Source organism: Lepisma saccharinum, chromosome 1 (assembly GCF_977018435.1).
Source record: "Lepisma saccharinum chromosome 1, izLepSacc3.1, whole genome shotgun sequence".
NCBI classification, from domain to species: Eukaryota; Metazoa; Arthropoda; class Insecta; order Zygentoma; family Lepismatidae; genus Lepisma; species Lepisma saccharinum.
Genome location: NC_139229.1, coordinates 26,497,576 through 26,519,604, shown reverse-complemented (window position 1 = coordinate 26,519,604; position 22,029 = coordinate 26,497,576). Strand labels below are relative to the sequence as shown.

The 22,029-nt window shown below is 35.9% G+C and overlaps 1 protein-coding gene across 1 annotated transcript; it reads right to left on the bottom strand.

The window, feature by feature from the left end:
* Window positions 1–702: 702 nt before the first annotated feature.
* Rab10 (RAS oncogene family member Rab10) lies at window positions 703–19,143 on the bottom strand. Its single transcript, XM_083129881.1, has 5 exons — window positions 18,952–19,143; window positions 14,660–14,720; window positions 14,040–14,178; window positions 13,720–13,809; window positions 703–3,914 (listed from the first exon to the last, which is right to left on the bottom strand). Exons 1-5 carry the CDS (start codon window positions 19,076–19,078, stop codon window positions 3,726–3,728), a joined length of 606 nt encoding a protein of 201 aa, XP_082986007.1. The 5' UTR covers window positions 19,079–19,143; the 3' UTR covers window positions 703–3,725.
* Between the last annotated feature and the right edge of the window lie 2,886 nt (window positions 19,144–22,029).

The following is a 22,029-nucleotide window of genomic DNA, read 5'->3' as shown; positions in this document are numbered from 1 at the left end:
GTGAAAGAAATGAATTTTGGGGGGGAAGATACTAAAGATCCTGTCCGTTTTACTGACAAAAATGTTGTATACTACGCGAGGCAAATCTACACTCAGTAAATGAAATGGGGCTTCAGGCTGGTAACAGAAGAATCGAACTCTAGCACATGACAACACTGATGGTAGAGAGCCCACGGTATGACCATCAAGCTGCAAACTGATTTGGTTTTCTCCAAGTTGATTTACCCCTATTACACAATCTTTAATTACTGATGTGTGTAATGCAAGCTTCACGTCCACTTTATTAGGCTTATGTAGGCACAAAACGATTGTGAATATCTAAACAACAGCAAAAAAAAAAAAAAAAAAAAACCTAGATGAGAAATGTGAAGAAGGAATTCTACACAGAAGTAATTTTTCAGATTTGGAATATCGGTGGCTTTTTTTAAAAGAGGAAATGTCAAAAATGGCTTCGCTTCCACTGGCCAAATGTCCAAACTAAGCCTGAACTTGTCCTTTCTTCTTCTAGAACACCACTTGAAAACAGCTTCATGGGGAAGAAAAAATTCTAAGGACTTTTCACACAAAAAAGGAAAACAGACTTTTTTTAAAAAAAAAAAAAAAGTACCAGATCCAAAACACTCATATGGAGCAAACAGCAAAAATAACTGAAATTATCACCCCCTCTCCAAATCGGAAAAATGAAAAACATCCACATTAATGTGACTTGGCATTTTAAACTTTTATTTAAATGGTTACATAATTTTTAACCAATCATGGATTCCCTGTAAATCAATGAATTAATATAAACTAAACCTCTCTGCTGCTCCTCGCAAACGAATGCCAGGAACAACATTTGTCAAGGAGATATCATTTCCTTATTGAAGTGCACAAGAGAAGCTCAATCACAGATACATTATAAATTTCACAGCATGTTAAAATAACAAAAGACTACAAAATATGCAACACACATTAGCAATTTTAAAAAAAATTCTACTTCCCAATAGTGGAAGAACTAATGCATGTATTAAGCAGAACTGAAAGCCTTTTCAATATACATATATATTTATATATGAAGCCCGCATGGCATTAACATACATAAAAATTGAAAATATATTCAACATACAAATTTACAGAAAATTTCTGTTCAAGTTATACAGTACCAAAGCAGTATGAATAGCGTACATAGCGATAGCACAATATAACTTCTTCAGTAGAAATGTCAAGGCCTCTATCATTTATTATGAGCCATTTTTTCTTTCAAAATAAAACAATAATAGTGTGCTAATACAATGAAAAAGAGGAAAATTACCCCAATGAACGATGCCTACTAAGTGTTAACAGTGATATGCCTCTGAATTCTTTCATTTGTAATTGGATGTTGCTGCATGAACACAGGGGATAATTACTTTATAGACAAATGTATGCATCCACACACACACACGCAAGCACATATATATATATATATATGTATATGGTAAACCCATGTGCACATATATATTTATTTATTTATAAGTAACACACCCATACAATTGGTCTCACATCTGCAATTTTTTCCCACAGTGGCATGTATTTGCGAAATATGCAACAGTTTCTCGAAACATAGCAATGTCGTAACAGAGAAATAAATTTAACTCCTGCAACTCACCAGTGGATGTCAGATGTACGAGGGGGGACCCAAAATAAACCGGAATAGTTCTCTGGTGGGCAGGCCCGTTGTAGTACATGCTTTCACTGCTAGATGCCTCTTCTGCATCAGTCTGCCAACTGACGTTGTCAAGTGAAGTCATGGTGTGGCGTAGTAAATTGTTTTCTTAAGCACCTCTTGCTTGTTCGTCAATTTTTGTGATGGCTGAAAAGTTTGAACAACGTGCGGCTGTGAAATTCTGTTTTCTGTTAGGGAAAACAATTGTAAACAGCATACAAGGTAGCTGGTCTGAAGAAAACACAAGTTTAGAAATGGTTTTCCCACTTCAGGAATGGTGAATTGTCACTTGCAGACCAACCTCACTCAGGGTGACTCTCGACCTCCTGAACGAATGAAAACATCGCGAGAATTCATGAATTCATCTAGGAAGATCGTCGCAGAACAATTGACGAACTTCTTGATTTGTCTGGTGTGTCCTGAAGTTCCTGCCAACGGATTTTGAGCAAGGAATTGCAAGTCGTGCCAGTGCATAAAGCCTTGAGTTTGAAACAATTTTCAACCAAAAACAGCATGACCCACCATATTCACTCATTCTAACTCCGTGAGACTTCTTTTTATTCCCCCAAATGAAAAAAAAGTCCTGAAAGGAAAATGCTTTTGCAGATGAGAAAAAAAAAGAAGACTGGACGCATTAAAAGGCATCACATTAGAAGACTTTCAGGACTGCTTCAAAAAGTGGAAAACAACTTTTAGATGGGTGCATTGCATCAAATGGACAGTAGTTTCAACGAGATTAAATTTGTAACACCTAAAAATAAATACACAATATTTTATTACAAAATTCCGGTTCTCTTTGGGTCCTCCCTTGTAATGTCTGCAAAAATTAATTTTCAAAAACAAAATGAGCAATCGTTCCAAGCCAGATTAAACTTTGGAAACAACAAAAACAAAAAAAGTAGATTACTGTTCAGCTATATCACAGAGGAAAATTACTTAACTTTTGTTTGTATACGCTAACAAGCTTCCGATTATTACAATAATCACAATTAATGTTCTGTACCATTATCTGGAAAGAGAATGTGGCTAATATTCCGCACTTCACAAGAATACTAAAAGATGTTGTACAGGTGAGCATATCATTGCATATAACTAACTCTCCAATTAGTTCCATACTTATATATAAGAAAAAAATATATGTCTGTTGCTTTATTTGATCCATAAAATTAACTCATCCTATGTAAAGATCAAAGAAATTCCTTGATTCTAGTCCATTCAACTCCACAACAAGGAGCAGGAACAGCCTATATTATATGACCCTCGAAAACACATAATTCAAACCATGGCACTTAACAGAAAATGATCTTTTCAAACAGTTTGCTTCTCAAAGACAGCTCAGACCCAAATCATATAACGTTACGTAAAGAGGCAACGATGCCGAAAGTGGTAAACTCCCCAGAGCATATCTTGCAACAAACATAAAATAGAATGAACTTTTATTGTACGTAACATTACCTATCAAGAGGAACTAATCTTAAAAATTATATACAAGGTTACCCTAAACAATATGTTACAAGGCTTTGGGAAATTGCTCAAAACTTGAGATGGAAGGGGGCATTGGAAAAATTCGTAAAAAGTTTTAGCAATGCTAGGTATTCAACACTTTATACCGCAGCTTGTAATAACAGTGGTTTCGGCAAATAATATTGTTTTCCAGCTCATGTTTATAGTGTCACAAAGCATAATTAGAAAAAAATTAAGATAAGCACTACAGGCATGGTTCACAAACCTTGTGTTTAGTCACAGCTTTTTCACAAAAGAAAAAAACAATTATCACACTGTCACAAGGCAATCACAACTAGTAATTTTAGTGAAGAAGTAATCCATACTAACCCACAACTTCATTATCAGTTTTGTCTCGTCTATTCCTCCTTGGTACACAATATTCTGTTCCCAAAAACTCTGAAACTACTCTTCGTTAGCACCATGCACTCTGCTGGGTCCCAGGGCTGTCAATTTCCTTCTCACCAACCGATACTTACTTTCACCAAAACTAGTTGATTCTTCTCTCTCAGAAACAAGTAAGAGTTTATTGAATTGTTTAACAGCACCTCCGTACCCCTCCTCCGTCTATTCTCCTATCCACCAGAACTCTGTCGGGAGCTTCCTGAGTGTCTTTACCTGCCGTCTTGTCTAATATAGCTTCTGCAAGTTGATTGAAGGCTCTATCTATGTTAATATTAGCTTTGGCAGATGTCTCCAAAAACGGAATTCCATGTTCCCTTGCAATCTAAAAGTGACAAAAATGCTGTTTTTCAATACGAAAATTTTAAATTTCTAATTAGTAAAAATAAATGATTCATATAAGAACAGATTTTCCACTTTCTTCACAAGAAATGTCCACAACTCTCGGCTTTATCTCCACTGTATCTCAAGAGACTAGCATGCAAATAAATTCTACAGGGTGTCCAAAAGGGTTGCACAACTGAGACTTTGAATGTATGCAACTTCTGTACAAAAAGCGATAAACATGAAACTTTCGTTGGGTATTAACTTTGTCCATGTGGATATTTTTGAAAGATTACACAAGAAAAATCATACTCTACATGAACGTTCAGTATGCAGAAAAAGTTACTAAGGTGTATAAAGTAAAAAAAAATATGAATAAAATACAGCTGTGGAGTCGAATCTTTGATGTGTATCAAGGGTCTCTGCAAGTATTTATTAAAATGATAAAAGAACACTAACTTTTTATGCGTTACACTACAAGGTATGCCTGACATCTGGCCATGTTATTCAATTAATGGCCAGATGAAAAAGAGTTGAAATTTATCGTACAAAAGAATTGGAAGGTTAGTTTCTGTGTGATAAATTTCAACTCTTATTTCATCTGGGCATCGTACCACCCTCTGACATGGCCACTCTTGCCAGTACACCTCACATTTTTTTTAAAAACATACTTTTTTATTAATGTCATAATCAACCTTGTAATGCATAAAAATTTATTAAGTTACATAATTCATGGTGGTTGCGGTAAACGCGGTTTAAAATTACTTACGTGAAATTTAAAAGATTTCGTAATTCCGCGTTGCACAATTTAATGGTTCAATCCTATTAATTTCGAAGATCCACTGTCTTCATTCACAAAAGGGTACGGCGTTTGAAGCGGAGATGGTACCGCGTCAGTACATTGTTTGTTCCCGGGCGGCGGTGGTTGCGATTTTTCCCGTTCGGCAGCACTGGCGCCCGCATCTTGGTTTGCGTCGTCTGCTTCCTGTTGTCCGGTGGCGTTGCAAGTTGGGGGTTGGGGGGCTGGGCCGTGTTGCTCGGTAATGTGCCGTTCCTGTTCCCCGCGTGGCTGGAGGGGGGTTGAGTATGCGCATAGCATCTTTTCTTTTTCAGGTCGGGGATCTTTCTGAGGACAGGGTGCCAAGTTGGGTGTGCTTGTCCATTGTCTAGGTTTAGTGCTGGTTTCTGCTGGATGATAGCATGGGTTTCTTTGATGGTGTAAGTAAAGTTACATAAGTTCAAAGTCTTGGTTGTGTAACGTTTTCGACACCCTGTATAATAAGCAAACTTCCTAGCAGAAGGCAATTGAAATTGGTTCCACGTCTGTTGCCTTTGTAGAGCATATATCAATAGACGCATGAAACATGGAACCATGATTTATGAATTGTGCCAACGTGATTTATTTTTACCCACTAGTGCAAGACATCCATTTATATGGGCATTTGTTTATTATACTTATTTTCATTTATTATTTTAATACTTGCAAGCTGTGGTTATATCAATACTTATTTCTTTATGTAGAATATATATTTTCCTTGTCCAAATATTCTAAGAAATTGTGATGATGCAAGTATATATGAAAACTGCCAATTATAAGTTCTAGAAGCAGAGAACTTTTCTAATCCAAAAACTAATCATAATATTTTCAACGGTAAGTTCATTGGAAAACAACATCTAGCACGTTGTTCAACTAATATTATTAATACCATTACTGAATGGAACGCAAGCGTATTACAATTTGTTAGATCTGTCAAAATAGATAACTACCATTTTCTTTCACTAATTTTTTTACAGAAACATCTCAATTAAGATTACATGGTGAAATAAATTTGATGGGTTTGCAGAATGCCTACTATTTTTTCCTTTCCATGATTATATGACAAATATACAGTTGCCGCAATGGAAATCTTTACATGGTTATCGTGCGTGGCAGCTGTGCCATTATTAAACTCCGAAATAAACAAAGTGGGAGGAGTCTATAATCTTATGATTGTTCAGTGAACAGCAGCCGACAGTGTTGTGGTTATGCTTTCACTAACAGTGTTTACAAGGGAACCAGAGAAAAAGGAGTCCTGGTTGTGGTATCCAGTGCAAACAATTTCTCTGTGTTACAGAAGTGTGCAGTTTCGTCATTTCGTTGTTTCTGCCTAAAAAGACAATGGAAGAGAACTCATGCCTTGACTTTGCTTCAACAAGGTATGTCTGTGATTCGTCTAGCAGCTGATTTGACATTTGACGGAACTGCACACTTCTGTAATGCAGAGAAATTGTTTGCACTGGAAGTGAGGTTTACTTTCATTTATCTTAAGAAAGCAATATCCCTCTGGGATAATCATGACTGGATACGAAAAGACACGATAAGAAAATTTTGGTGCATATCTCAGAATTCAAATCGTGGGTTATGAACTCCCTACTTTACGACATGAAATAAAAATCACCACAGCCCGAATAGTAGAGGAAACAAACGGGGAAAAAAAGGGTCTAACGTGGAAATAATTGCAACACAAATGTTTTTTGTGCCAGATTGTGCGGAATGGAATAGTAAATATATTAAAAATCCGCCATCCAAATGTTTAGGGAAAATCCGCCATCTTTGAAAATGGCGGCAAAATTCAACTTAAAAATTTTAAAAAAATAATAATATCTCGAAAACTGAACCAAATTCATAGCTTATGATTTCCTCTAGAGATTGGTTTTTGTTTCGTACCTTTAGAGTCTGGAGTTGAGGATATATGTAGTTTAATGCAGAGCCATGTGTTTCCCTAAATTTACGTGTTCCATTTCCTATGATATTGGTTGATTGATTGATTGATTGATTTGATTTTTTTACATCACTGTTGTGCCACTTTTGGCTAATTTGCGAAGATGAAAATGAGTGATGATATGATGAAATTGATGAATGCACACTCACAAACATCTATGCCCAGGCTGGGATTCGAATCAGACACACCTAGCGCGATTATGATATTGGTGAGAACGTGATACATTGTTTTATGCAGTGTTTCGTTCTGGAGGCGTTTGTTTCTAACATGTTTTTCTTTTTTAACAAAATGTATGCACACAGTGGCGACGATTAGGTGTCTGAACTGGGCAGGGCAAGGGGGGGGGGATTATAGTTTACTTTCTACTGATTGCAATTAGAGAGAAGCGTATTGAAAATGGAATTCGGGCAGATTATTTTGGGTAAAATACACTGGTAGACAAGGCTTAGCATTAAGAGACCATAGTGCAGGGACAAAAAGTGTGTATAGGTGGGGGACTGCTCCTCGACCCTAATCGCTGCCACTAATACATTGAATTAATATGATATAAACCAGTCACTTTGCCATTGCAGAATTTTTCGTAGATACCTGGTCCTAACATGTTAAATTGCATCATTTCCACTACATACAGACGTGCACTTGTACCACTGATGCAGAAAAAGGATAACATTTGCGTAACTGATTGAAGATTTAAACCAGACTTCTCAATATGCTCTGCTTTAATGAAATTCCGACGAATATCGAGCATCCCAATGTATTGCAGCCACATAGCAGCAGTATCCAAATGTTGATAGAGATTTTTCAGCATCTCTGAGCTTGAATTTACTTTAGAGTCTATTTAGAGTCCTTCTGTGGCTGGTCCTGCGGCAAATAAACGAGAAAGTTGATCTCCAGGGAAACTAACAATGTATTTACTGCCAGATATGTATTCAATCCACATTGCACTGTATTTGTGGGGAATCCAAGTGGTAAATCATACAAACATCCTCACATTTAATCAACCAATATTTCTGAAAGCACTCTGTATCGTAACCAATGCGAACTCACATAGTTCTCTGAGGTAGCCCATACTAAGGCTGGGTGGTCTTCATGTCAAGATGAGTTTCCCGAGATGTGGTGTTTATGTATTGGCAGATTCAGTTCTTCAACAAATCCTCGAGATCATTTACAGAGGTAATACTGTTAAACCTATGATCATCGGAAAAGTGCATAACTTCCCAGCAGTACACCTTAGACTGCATTTTAAAGACTAGTGAGGAACTGGATTCACAGTCAGTATAATCCTCTGTGGGGCTCGTGTTGTCCATATAGTCCCTTCATCCATATCACCCTATTATCATCAGTCCTCGGCTTCGCCATTAGCCAAAAGTGCCAGAAAAAGACCTAATATAAATTAAAATGAATACAATCAATCCGAAAAAGCCATAGCCAGAGGCACAAGGGGCCATTTCATAGTTTATGCAGCACTCTTCACGCTACTTAAAGAAGCAAAGTGCATTGCAAATGAGCATATTTCCGAGATACATTCAATAAATAGTTGGCCAGCTCAATTCAGAAGTAGACGCTAATAAGGGTTCAAGAACATATTACAATAATGCGTTTTACTCACTATCAATTCAAATAAAAATATATAAATAACTTGCTGTGAGTGAGTAGGAATGTTTCAGGACGACGTTTCGGAAGTCTGTACTACTTCCTTCATCAGGTAATAAAATAAAAAACTTTAGGTGCCAAATATGGTACCACGTTGTCAAATCGTAAGTTGAGGATAAAAAAGGTAAAAAACTTACAGTGAGGGCATAAAAACTCCGATGGAAATCTTTGCTGGTTAAAAATTCCCTATGTTAAAAACAAAAACCACAACTAAAACAAATAAAAATCGAAGACGTATTACTGTCCCCTAGTGACTTCCATCAGTGTTGGGTAGAACACATGGACAGTGAGAGCTCCTATCCTGCGTTGAAGGTGATATGAAGTGACATGAAAACCCATTTTAGTGTCGGTATTTACTGCTTTATCCCACTTTGAGAAAAGCGATCCACCCTTTATCCAGATTACCATCATCTCTGTTAAGCTTGTTCCTTTTTCATTTATTCTCCTCTTTCCTAATTACTTCCCATTTTATAATCCTATGTCCACTCATTATGATATGTTCACATAGGCCTGTTTTTGGTACCCCTTCCTTAATATCCTTATCATGTTCATCCCATCTAGTGTGCATGTTTCTCCCCGTCTGTCCTATATATTCACTCCAGCATTCACATTCGATCCCGTATACCCCTTTTGTTCTTCCAGGTTATCCTTCTTCCCACTCTTTTTTTGAACCTGGTCAATATTTCTAGGGGCCTTCATCCCGCATTTTACGCTGTATTTTCTCATTGTTTTTGCGATCTTTTCGAAAAAACCCTTGTAATAGGGGATTCCGACGAAATGTCCTTCATTGCATTCTTCATTATAATCTCTTTCTTCTTGATTATTATTTTTGTTCACGATAATCTTTCTCGCTTTCCTAGCCATCTTATCTAATCCTCGGATATTATATCAATTCCTCTGACCTACATTTTTAATCCTCTTTTTCATTACCATTATTACAATATTGCATATTGGGAAGTCTGGTTTAAATCTTCAATCAGTTACACAAATGTTCTCCTTTTTCTGCAACAGGGGCAACACCTTTGCTACAAGTGCACATCTGTATGTAGTGGAAATGATGCAATTTAACATGTTAGCACCAGGTATCTACGAAAAATTCTCCAATGTCAAAGTGACTGGTTTATATCATATTAGTTCAATGTATTAGTGGCAGCGATTACAGATGAGGGGCAGTCCCCCACCTATACACACTTTTCATCCCCATACTAAAGTCTCTTAATGCTAAGCCTTGTCTACCAGTGTATTTTACCCAAAATAATCTGCCCAAATTCCATTTTCAATACGCTTCTCTCTAATTGCAGTCAGTAGAAAGTAAACTATCATCCCCCCCCCACCACCATGCCCTGCCCAGTTCAGACACCTAATCGTCGCCACTGTGTGCATACATTTTGTTAAAAAAGAAAAACATGTTAGAAACAAACGCCACCAGAACGAAACACTGCATAAAACAATGTATCACGTTCTCACCAATATCATAATCGCGCTAGGAGTCTTATATATTTGCTGTTTTTTGTGTCAGAAACAAACTTTTACACTAATTCTAAAAATTAAGGAAAATATTTGAATCTTTCTAATTCAATTAAGATTTATGGTAGCTCTATCAAACAAAATCCATAATTTAGAAATATTTTTGTTCTTTCATATTGGTTATCTTCACTTTTTGTGTACAATGCACCGTTGAGATGATATTTTATTTTTAATTTTTAAGTTGAATTTTTGCTGCCATTTTCATGGCGGATTTTTAATATTTATTATACCATTCCGCACAATCTGGCACAAACAACATTTGTGTTGCAAATATTTCCGGGTGAAACCGTATATTTCCTCTACTAAAAAGACAACGGACATACCAGTGGCGTATTCTCCCATGTTATGTGGTTTTACAAACTATAGAAGGTACCGGAAAATTTGAATTGGTCAGACTTCTGTTTTCGTTATATTTGCATGATTGCATTGGTGTTTTATTCCTATTATACAAGGGAGAGTCTAACGAAAACCTTAATTTATGTTTGTTATCTAGTAGATTTCTTCATGTAGGGTTGCATAAGTTTCCTGCATTTTAGCATAGGCCCACTGCTGAACTAAATATAATTTCAAGCATGAGTTACTGCCTCTATACTTCAAGAACAATAATCTTTGGGATGTACGTGCAGTCACTTTCAAGCAACTGTGAAGGAGTTTCCACCCATCTGCCAGCGAATTAAGGGCATTGTCAAACTTCCACCTTCGTTCGTGAACTTGCTGGTGTGGTAAGCATAAATAGAGATAGTGAACTTTCATTTACGGAAGAATTTTTATAAGTTTGAGGCTTCCAGAGGGAAAGAAACCACCGCTCTGCACTGGTGCAAGTGTGTGGAGGAGGCACCTTCTTTAAAATCACAAAAATGCCATTCTGAAGTTTAAGTGATCAGTGTTGCAGCATCGAGGTTATTTTGTAAATAATAGTTGATGTCTTATATAAATTTGAATTATTATACAGCCTACACTTTTAAGGTTTTAATTTCACTCTCGCTTGTATGTAATTAATAGAGCCCGGAAGTTGAGGCATTTATTTTCGTTAAAATAGGCAGGCAAAAAGGCATTTATAATGTGGAAAATAGGCACTAAAAATGAAAAAAAGGCAAAATAAACCGAAAAAAGACACATTTGGAAGTCACTTACTTTTATCTATAATTTCTGGCAAAATGTTAAAATCTACATTGGGAAGAGCATTTCAATTTTCTCCGTCTTGATTGCACATAACTGCAAGGTGTTTTTTTTAAGTTCTCAACATTCATTGATAGTCGTCTGTCAGAGAGAATGTTTTTCATAATAGAAGTTATTGGAGCATACATAAAACAAGCTAATGTAGCTGGACTCATTTTGGTAACAGCATTTTCACCTTTTAGAATATCACAAATTGTTTTCAATTGTTTCAAGTCCTCATTTGCACTCACTACCCGTTTGCACTTTTCCGCAACAGCTGACCCCTTTTCTCCTGGCACTTCCATCATCTACTGCATAGATTCCTCGTAGATTTTCATGGATGCTATAATTGTAATTGTCTCTGGCAATGCACCATAATGTGCAAAAATAAACTTGAATACCACAGGAGTTTTTCCACTGAAGCCGCTTCATTTTCTGGAAGAGCATCTATCACCTCACTGATTTTTTCAAGGTTGTTAGCAATTATAGCTGCTGATATCCAGGTTCCCCATCTGGTCAAGACTGGTTGCGGAGGTAAACTAAGCTCAGATGCAACTTCCTTAAATTTTCGGGTTCGAGAGGGAGATTTCAGAAATATCTTCTTTGTGTTCGAAATCAACCTGTCCACTTCAACAGTCAATCATTCACAAGGAAATGTTAACCAAAAGGCAATATCCTAACTGAGCATGAAATACATTTTTCTCACACTTTTCTCCTTCAGCAATATTGAAACATGCATGAGTTCAATATTACTTAAATAAGACGAAAATTACTCACATAATAAACGGAAGAAAAATAAATGCCAACAACGTTTTTTCGGAGAAAAATAATTTATACACACATTTTTTTTTAAAAAAATGGTCAAATTTCATTGAAAAAGGCAAAAAAGGGCATTATAATTAAAAATAGGCAGTGGGGTCCCAAATAGGCAAAATGAAAAGGCTTCTAAAACATTCGAAACAACATAAGAAACGTATATCCGGAAAAAATTTATCAATATATGCAGTAGATAAAAAGAGGCATTTTGCCAAACTTCCGGGCTCTAGAAATTAATATATAGTACACAAAGGTAAAGTTCATGTGAATACAGCACCAAGCCATGAAGGCACATTTGGGGGATGTAGGGGGGAGGTCCCCACATATTCTTGATCTCGGCATTTTTGGAGGCGATGTGATCAGCACCATGCTCCTGCTGCCTTTACCATCTGGGATTGGCCATAGGTACCCATTGATTTGAGGCTGGGTGAGCACTGGAGTCGCTTTATGTGGGGACAAGGAACTTAGATCACCCACACCGAATCGAACCTCTTCCACGTGGCAGTTAGACACCCTACTGACTACACCACTGCAGCTCGCAATATATAATAAATAAGAATAGTTGTGGTAAACCAGGTCAAATTTTTAGAATATGCCACATAATTCACACAAAAACTGTGATGATAAAATTAATATGTTTAAGGAAAAAACTCACAATATTTATGCAAATGCATCATAACATATGTTATCAAAATTAAAAATATGTAATGACCTCGTGTTGGCCATTACTGCATTGTTTTATTATTATTTAACAAATATCATATCGTGGATAGTATATTCTATCATGTTTATTATATGTAATTTTATTATTACTAGACATAGTTTCACTTATTTTGCAGTTAATAATTACAGATATAAGATCATAAATATTATATTCAAGTCTTCAGCTAAATTTATAAATGATTGTTAACTTTATATACCTATATATTTACATGTATAAATAACAGCAAGTTTAAGCCATTTTCATAATATACAACACCAATACACCAAACATGGTAAAGAATGGCATAATTTTATTTCAATCAGTGTAGTGAGGCCAATGTTATTTCTTTTTAAGTGAAATTCATATTTATTGTTAGTTATTTGTTTTTGGCAGATGGCATCCTTTCCTCTCATTATTTTGAAAGCCATTGTTTACTTGTTTAAATTTTTGTGGAGTGAGGAAGATTACGTGTTGCCGTCACTTACCAAAATTCACTGTGCCAGATGAATGCACGTTTTAATATGTTACTGTTCAAGTATATAAATCATTTTTATCACCTTTCTAGTAGGAGCTGGTACCACTGAGACAGTGAAGAGAATTAACGGCTTCCTGACAGAGCGGTTGGCAGTTTTTGGTAAGACGTTCAGAGTAAAGAGGTGCATTCATGTAACCAAAAATTAGGCTTGCGCATCTCTCGGTGTAACTGGACAAAACTGTGTTTTATCTTGTCTGAAGCTATAGACGCACGTGCATCATTCTAATAAATTGTAGTCCGAATGTATCCTGGTTTTTCATTTAAAAGTTGTAATACGAGTCGGGACTACCGAAACCTCACAAGTGGACCTCAACGGCCTTCACAGAGGGAGAAAAATGGAAGGAACCAAGTATCTCTACCTGTAACCCTGAGATATCAATCATGTTTCTACTGAGCTGCTAAGGTAAGTTGCAAGAGTGTGCCCACGTCGTTGGTGGCAACAAGTGCAAGGACCATTGCAAATATGAATGAATAAAAAAAAAAACTTCTGTTGTAATGATCCCACTGATAAACAATGGTGTGGGATGTTTTGATCCAGAAATGCCTGTTCCTGTAAATCATGCACACATGGAATCCAAGTTTAAATATGACCCAAGAAACTGATGTAAAAATGGGGTGAAAATAATTGAATAATAAGAAAAATAAAACTTACGGCATCTCCTCTGTCATTACTAACAACTCGTTTGTCCTCCATGTCATTTTTGTTACCCAAAATCATCTTTACAACATCCTCATTTGCATGCTGAAAATAAATAAATTAATTACATACTGCATCAAAATATCAATGAACTTACTAATTTTATTGTACTGCACAAGTTTCTGCCTTCAACTTTAATATTAACACTGTCTGGAACACTCAGGAAGTGAATATTTCTAAATATAAAACAAAATAATCCTCCGTTTGTGTACATTGTGCTTATATACTAATTTCAAAATTACAGACATATATATCAACAAAGGGTTTTCACTTACTTCATCGATGTTCCGTAGCCACTTAACAATATTTTCAAAACTTCTCTCATTTGTTATATCATATACTAGCATTATACCCATTGCACCTCTGTAATAGGACGTTGTAATGGTGTGAAATCTTTCCTGACCGGCTGTGTCCCTGAAAAAATCATACTTTTTACTCAAAACGCATTATGAAAAGTGATGAAGTTTGAAACAATATAATAAAAATTAATGAATGCATAACTACCATATTTAATCATGAAAACAATGCTTCAACTGGAAGGATTCATGAAGTAACAATCTACAGAGTTCTCTACAACGAGGTCATAATTTATTCACTACTTCTTTTACTGTACATGTGAATGAATACGCTTCTGAAATCATAAGCCATAGAAACTAGCTATTGTATATTTTGGTACAGAATAAATTTATTTCAACTGATGGTTCTATAAATGAACACTGCTCTAGAATAATAAAAAGACCTGAGATATGGTATTCGAAATGAAAAAAGAATTATATACATTACCAATATGTTAAAATAGAAATGCTGTGTAGTACAAAGCATTTAAACAGACTAAATTGCAGATTTTCACAAGTATCAGAGTAGCTTCTACTTGCCACTTTACTAACATACTTACCATATCTGAAGCTTAATTTTTTTCCCTCTTAATTCCACAGTCTTAATCTTGAAGTCGATTCCTAAAAATAAAACAAATATTATTTCAATCACATATCACAAAAAAAAAAAATAACTCAAAACAAATAAGGCATTTACAACAGTAGAAAGAATAATAAATAAATCCAAATGAACACCTGCAAATCTCTTTATCAGATGTACATAATTGAAGCCAGTTTATAAAAATCTTTACCTTTGATAAACTCATTTTCTTGTATACATTTGAAATAAAAATGGAAATTGAGTCTTGTTAACACCGTAAATAAACAAACCCAAGTTTCTCATAGTGGTGCAGAGGCGTGTAACCGGTGTTACCGCAGCAAAATCTAAAGAATTAAAAAGTTGTGTCAATAAAATGACAACACTGTTAAATACACTAACCAACAGTATTGCCATCAAGTAGATATTGTGTAGGACATATATTCTGTTGCCAACAGAAGCACAGAGGGAGGCCGGTATAACTACCCTGAAGAGGTAACAAAAGAGAAGAGGGCAAGGGACGAGCCGGGGAAGACTTTGGGGCAAAATGTACTACGGTGTTATTCATATGCCTGTTTAGAGGCCCAGTTACCGGTCTCTAAAAAAAGGTAAAGTGCTCCCCTGTGCATAGCACCATGCCATGAAGGCATGTAGGGGGTGTGGGGGTAACGCCCCACTTTACATTGGATTGGCAGAAAATAGCTAAACGCCACCTAAAATGGGGATACTTTTTCTGGGAAGCAACTAAAGGTAGACTGCAAAACCAATGGTGGATTTAACTACAACTGAGACCAGTTAGGTAATAGACGAAAGGTAGTTCCTTAGTGCAAATAAGGACAATACTAAGTTGACATCAGAAATACATACAGCTGGGCTTCCCTTCCACATTGAATGTCGCTGGAGGAGCATAGTTCTGTTGTCTGCTCACCACACAAACATCAAAATGACCAGAGAAAAGTGTGGATCTTCATCTTCCTCCTTGCAACTCATTGCAAAGAAACAGAGCTAGATGAAGAATTGACAAGGATCGACCACTATTCATTGGATTTTCGTGGTAACAGTTTGTCGAGTGGCAGTTCTTTCTAGGACTGTTTGTGGCTAATCACTGTGCGGATTGCAAAAAAAATAATGAAATAAACAAAAATCTAGATCGAAGACATGTTTTGTTTTCCCGGGGGAGATAACTTTTAGCAGGCATAATTGTCGTACTGATGGCCGGTAACACTTTTGAAAAGATTACGCCATGCCATTGTAGTGGAGAAATAATTACTTGTTACTAAAAAAACAATGCAAGTATTTTGATATTTCCTCTTCTTGTAAATGGAAAATAAGAAAACTGCAGTACAGTTCTTGACCAAAAGGAATGAGAAGTGTTTAGGATAAATGCAAACAAATCGTGATACTGAATGTGAGTATTTAGATACTCAGAACAAATACTGCGGTAAAATTTTAGTATCCGCAAAACGTATTTCTTCAATTTTACAGGAGAAAGTACTTACCGAACTGACTTTCCATACACTTTTGAAAGGTTGTGGACGTGTTTTTACCCATCGCTTAATTTATTTCGCCAGTAAATCATGAATTTTTGAACATTAATGTCTCCCCAATGCACAAAAGATGTTGCCTCTATGTCCTTCTACTACGTGAACCAAATGTTGCATGGGTTCGATGATGTAACCCCTGATCAGTGTTTCCAACCATGCCATTGTTTTGCAAGAACATGACAATTTTAACTATGTTTGCCTATCCTAACCTAACATTGCCGTGCATTGTTCGTGGGGTTTTCGAACCACTGATCATACAACGCTAGTCAAGATTTGCCCGCCATATTGTGTGTAACGCAACCGAAAAACCAATGAACAATAATTACTCGATATGTGGAAAATTGAAATTATTGTTGTGAAAAAAACAAAATCCCACTTTCAACAATCCTTAACAATGCAGAATATGTAAGTACCAATGTGAAAAACAAGAAAATAAAGGAATTTCAGATATTTGGCAGATACTAAAATTTTAATAATACTGCTAAAGGATCTTCATCATGCACATCTAAAGGGCAAAACCGTTTATATTACTAAAGATGTACACTTTGTTGCGTACAACCCTCACTCATCCAGTTTCATTTAATTTTAGGTGCTTCGTTCTTTTCAACATGTTATGAAACTTCAAGTGTGCAAAACCACAACACATGTATAACTAACTAACTAACTAACTCTCTAGCCTTCTTAAACCCGAAGGTTCATGGCTGCAGCAACACAGGCCTTCCATCTGTCCCTATCTTGAGCAAGATCTATATACTCTTTTCCATCCCTACCGATTTCCTTTAGGTCCATCTCAACACATGTATATGCAAATGTATTGTATGAACGAGTTTTTTGTGTACACATTCATTAATATATTCTTAATATATATCAAAATAATGTACAGTATGTAACATTCCTAATCGTACACATGGATTTTCAAAGAAAATGCTTTAATATCTGAAAGGAAATCCACTCTTTTCAAATTGTTTCGTGCCCGGATTTGAAATTATGCTAATACCTCGCAAACCATTGACGTTAGCCTCACAAACCATTCACGTTAACCCCAAAAACCATTGACGTTAGCCCCAAAAACCATTTTCCGGAAGGTTGGGTTAGGCAAGCATAGTTAAAAAAAAAAAATTAAAAAAATACTCGACACGTCATGTTCTAGTGAAAACACGGCGAGTTTGAAACACTGACTACGGGATTATGTCATCTATTGTGCTCTCGTGCAGAAAGCAAATGGCGGTAGCAGAAACAGCATGTCGGACAGAGATTTTCGTAGAAAACAACATGTATTCTCATTAAAATGAATCAAAACTACATTCACGAACTTCCACAACGCTACAGAAAACGATTTCCGTAAGTACTTTCTCCTGTAAATTTGAAGAAATTTGTCACCCCTATACTATAATGTTAAAAAAAGTGCTCCCCTGTGCATAGCACCACGCCATGAAGGCGTATAGGGGGTGTGGGGGTAACGCCCCACACTTTCTTGATCCGGTCGTGAGTGGGGGTGATGTGATCAGCATCACGCCCCTGACCGCCTTTACCCCCCAGGGTTTCCCCCAGGTACCCATGTTATTCGACGCTGGGTTGGCACCGGGGCCAACATACTATAATGTTACCCTCCAATTTTTCTTAACGAACCTCTGAAGGCAAAATTTATAATAACATCTTTCAGATCAGAACAAAGTTCCCTCACCTTGCCCATTTCGAACATGCTGATAGATAGACGATAGGCCTACAACAATACCTACGCCAGCATTCCGATTGACAGGGAGCGTGCCTGCATGTTCAAACTTGTTACGAAGTTGAAAACTGCACGAAATCGCCCGAATAGAGGTGGTGTTGTATGCGAGGAAGATTGAAATTCTTGCCTGTACGAATAACAATGTTGCATGAAACAGCGTGTTTTTCTCTTTTCACACAAATTATATGCGGTAAGAATTTACAATATAGAGAAAGTCTCCAATTTTGTTAATTTTCGGTATACTAATTAATTTTAGCCTCCTAATCACGAATCTGTTGTAAAAACCTGGGGGTCACGTCTGGAAATTGTAAATTTTGATGAAACATCGTTCATTAGCCCCAAAAACCATTGACGTTAGCCCCAAAAACCATCCACAGGTAGCCCCACAAACCATTGACGTTAGCCTCAAAAACCATCCACAGGTAGCCCCACGAACATTTATTGACATTTGTTGGCGAAACCTTCATTAACATTAATTTCCAGGTACATATGAAAATTATTATATTTACTAGTAGATGACATTTTTTTCTCGAAAATACGATGTGTACGAATAACAATGTTACATACTGTATACTTCTATTAGACGAAATAAAAACGCAAATTCACACTCACAGGAAATACAACTTCTTACAAACTATGTTCACATCACGGTAGGGTAATGTTCTAAAACAATGACACGTTTACGGAATAATTAAAACGAAAATAGCATTCATTTCTTTTATATAAACTAGGTGGGACTCCTCCACCTAGAAGATCCAGCCGGCGAGATTCCAAGGAGACTCTCTTCTTCACATTAAAAAAACACATTTACAAGCCTGTTATAGACATGACATCGTTCATGCCTTATTGTTTATAACTGTACTTAAACATACAGCCACCAATATCACTGTACTTAGACACGAAATTCAAGATTTTGCCGTCAACATCTAATTTTCAAACATGAAGAAAATTTTGGTTGTACGTAAAATCAACGCACCATATTCCCGCTAGATTTCTTACCTATAGTTGATATGAACGTTGTCGTGAACGCGTCGTCTGAAAATCTAAATAGTATACATGTTTTTCCTACACCAGAGTCCCCAATAAGTAGTAACTTAAATAAAAGATCGTATGTTTTCTTCGCCATTTTACCAACTTGCAATTATACATTGAATGACGTCACATCTGGCGTATCATCTGAAGCGGAAATAGATGTCACTGCAATCGGGCGTTGAGTAGCCACTGGTAGCCACATCCCACATCTGTGGGTTGAGTCTGTGAGACTGTGCTTAGGAGATGCAGGCATAGCCGCCAATTTTGGGGGGACGGACCCAATATTCACGTGGAATGGCACATTTTATGTATATTTATGCAGATCTTGCCCTCCAAAATGTATCTTAAGTTAACACCTCTGGATGCAAGTAAAAGGCTCGGTCTTTGTCTTATCGTGATTTCATCATGCTATGTATGCAATTACGTCTGTAACCAGGGTTGGCAAAATTTGTGTTTTTTAAAAAGAACAAAACAAACATTTTTTGTTTTAAACATGAGTTTAAAAACATGTTTTAAACAAAAGAAAGTAACCCTTTTCCCAGTAAATTATAGTTCAAGTCGTTAAAGAAAAGAAATACTAATTTTTATGAGTACAGTGGAGCAGGCCCGTAGCCAGAAATCCTTTGTAAGGGGGGGGGGCGAAGTGATTCCTAGAGAGGGCAAATTTTTAATATATTGTGTCGCATTGGCAGATATAACAGAGTACACCGAGATACTTGCCGCCTCCCACCAAAAGAGATAAGTAACAGATTTATTTATTTATTTACATTTTACTTGGGATTACCGCTGAGCAGTTTTTCCCATATCTATATATGTACTGTACATAAACTTACATTTTTTAGTACATTATTATTAAAAGATACTATGAACATTTTTTTTTCTATTAAATAGTTAAGCCACATTTTCTAAAAAAAGATAACAATATATATCCAACTGTAAGGTTAGGTTCACAAATCAAAGATTCCAAACACTGAGGAAAAGGAATTTCACAGTTTATAAGAGTTTTATAGAATGTCTCTCTTTCTTGTGTGTATCTATTACACTCAAATAGGATATGGTGTATATCTTCCTTGTTGCCACATGTACAGTTTGGGTTTTGTACAATCCGGATCTTTTGTAAATGACTTTTAGTAGTTGTATGTCCTGACCTAATACGATTTAGTAATACTATCACATTCCGTGAACCTTGAACTTTTGTAAACCAAGGCCTCATTCTATTGAAATTAGCTATCCTCTGATAAAAGCTGCCTGCATTTTGAAATTCACATTTGCACCATTCCGTCCAGTTTTCCTTCAACTTTTTCTTCACCCTCGGTAGAAGATCTGTGTACCAGGTTTTCAGCTCCAGTACAGGTTGAATTACCCTAGCTTGTTTTGCATACAAATCTGCCATATCATTTCCTAAATTTTGACAATGTGCTTTAACCCAGGTTAAATGAATTATCTTTCCCCTGCTCCTTAAATTTTGTAAAGTTTTTACACAGTTTATAATGTATGGGGAGCATTTAAATAATAAATCATAATTGGACTGAATTGAATATAATACACTTTTGGAATCCGTTAATATTAATATATTTTTTCTTGCAATTTATATGTATAAATTAGTGCTTGGTAAATTGCATAAGCTTCAGCTGTAAAAATGGAAAAATCTTCCGGTAAATGTATCATAATTGATTCCTTCTTCTGTACATCATAAACAGCACATCCTACATTTTGACTACTTTTTGAACCGTCTGTATATATAAAGTAATAATCTTTCCATCTTTCCATGTAATCATATTTTGTATATTGTTCAGGAAAATCTAGAGTATATATGGGCTTACTCCTTACTTTCAATAATTTTTGATGATCCTCATAGTACTCATTATATAATTGCACCCATCCTATATCTTCGCAGTTATTAATTTTGCCTGTATCACATAATTCAACCAAGTCGAATAGAATGTCGTTAAACGGATGATTAATTTCTGACATTGTTTTTAACAGATATTTAATAGACATTTCTCTTTTCCTATAACTTAAGTTCCATTCGCATGCTTCCATGTATACAGCAACATTGGAAGTACTCTTCATCAGTCCTAGACACTTTCGTAGAACTTTCCTCTGCATTACTTCCAAAGGTCGAAGTACACGTTCCGAAATTGTATTAAAGACTATAATCCCGTATTCTATTGTTGGTTTGTAATAGTTTTTGTAAAAATTCATCATGGTACTAGGATGACTTCCCCATTTTGTTGTAGCCATAGAACGAAATACATTGTAAATTACTTCTGCCTTTTTCACTAACATTTTTACATGAGGTTTCCATGTTAATTTACTATCAAATATAACGCCTTAATATTTCACTGAATTTTCTATGGGAATGTGTAACTTTTTTGTGTATTGATTCACATTTTTCGGAGATCCTTTTTTACTAAATATAATCAACTTTGATTTTTCTGACGATATATTCATAGACCTATTCTCAAGAAATTTCTTTATCTCTATTATTTTCGCTTCCATGTTGGTGACTTTTTTATATACTTGCTTGACACTCTCATATATACATAAATCATCTGCATATTGTATAAATCCAAATGGCTCAGGACATATTCTTTGAACTTCCATTAAATATATATTAAAAAGTAAAGGACTTAAAGGGCTTCCCTGTGGAAGTCCCCTTGTTATCCATCTAGGACCCTCAACTTTATTGTGAAAGTAAAAATATAAACAACGATTTTTTAATAGATTCCAAATTATTTTTAGATGCATATAAGGTATTTTCAGATTTTGTAGAATGTTTAATAATTTATTTATATTTACATTATCATATGCCCCTTTCATATCTAAGAAAGCAGCAATAAGACTACTTTTCCTTTTCATTGTATCATAAATTTTTGATGATAACATTGCCAAGGGATCTGTACACCCCATACCCTTCCTAAATCCAACTTGAAGCCTTGAAAATAATTCCTGTCCCTCTATATGCCAACTTATTCTAAGGACTTAAAGGGCTTCCCTGTGGAAGTCCCCTTGTTATCCATCTAGGACCCTCAACTTTATTGT

Coding starts and splice junctions, on each gene's coding strand:
- Rab10 (XM_083129881.1), bottom strand. CDS start 19,078: ATGGCGAAGAAAACATACGATCTTTTATTTAAGTTACTACTTATTGGG. Junction 13,810..14,039: donor GGCTACGGAACATCGATGAA/GTAAGTGAAAAC, acceptor ATTTATTTTCAG/CATGCAAATGAGGATGTTGT. Junction 3,915..13,719: donor GTAATGACAGAGGAGATGCC/GTAAGTTTTATT, acceptor TGTCACTTTTAG/ATTGCAAGGGAACATGGAAT.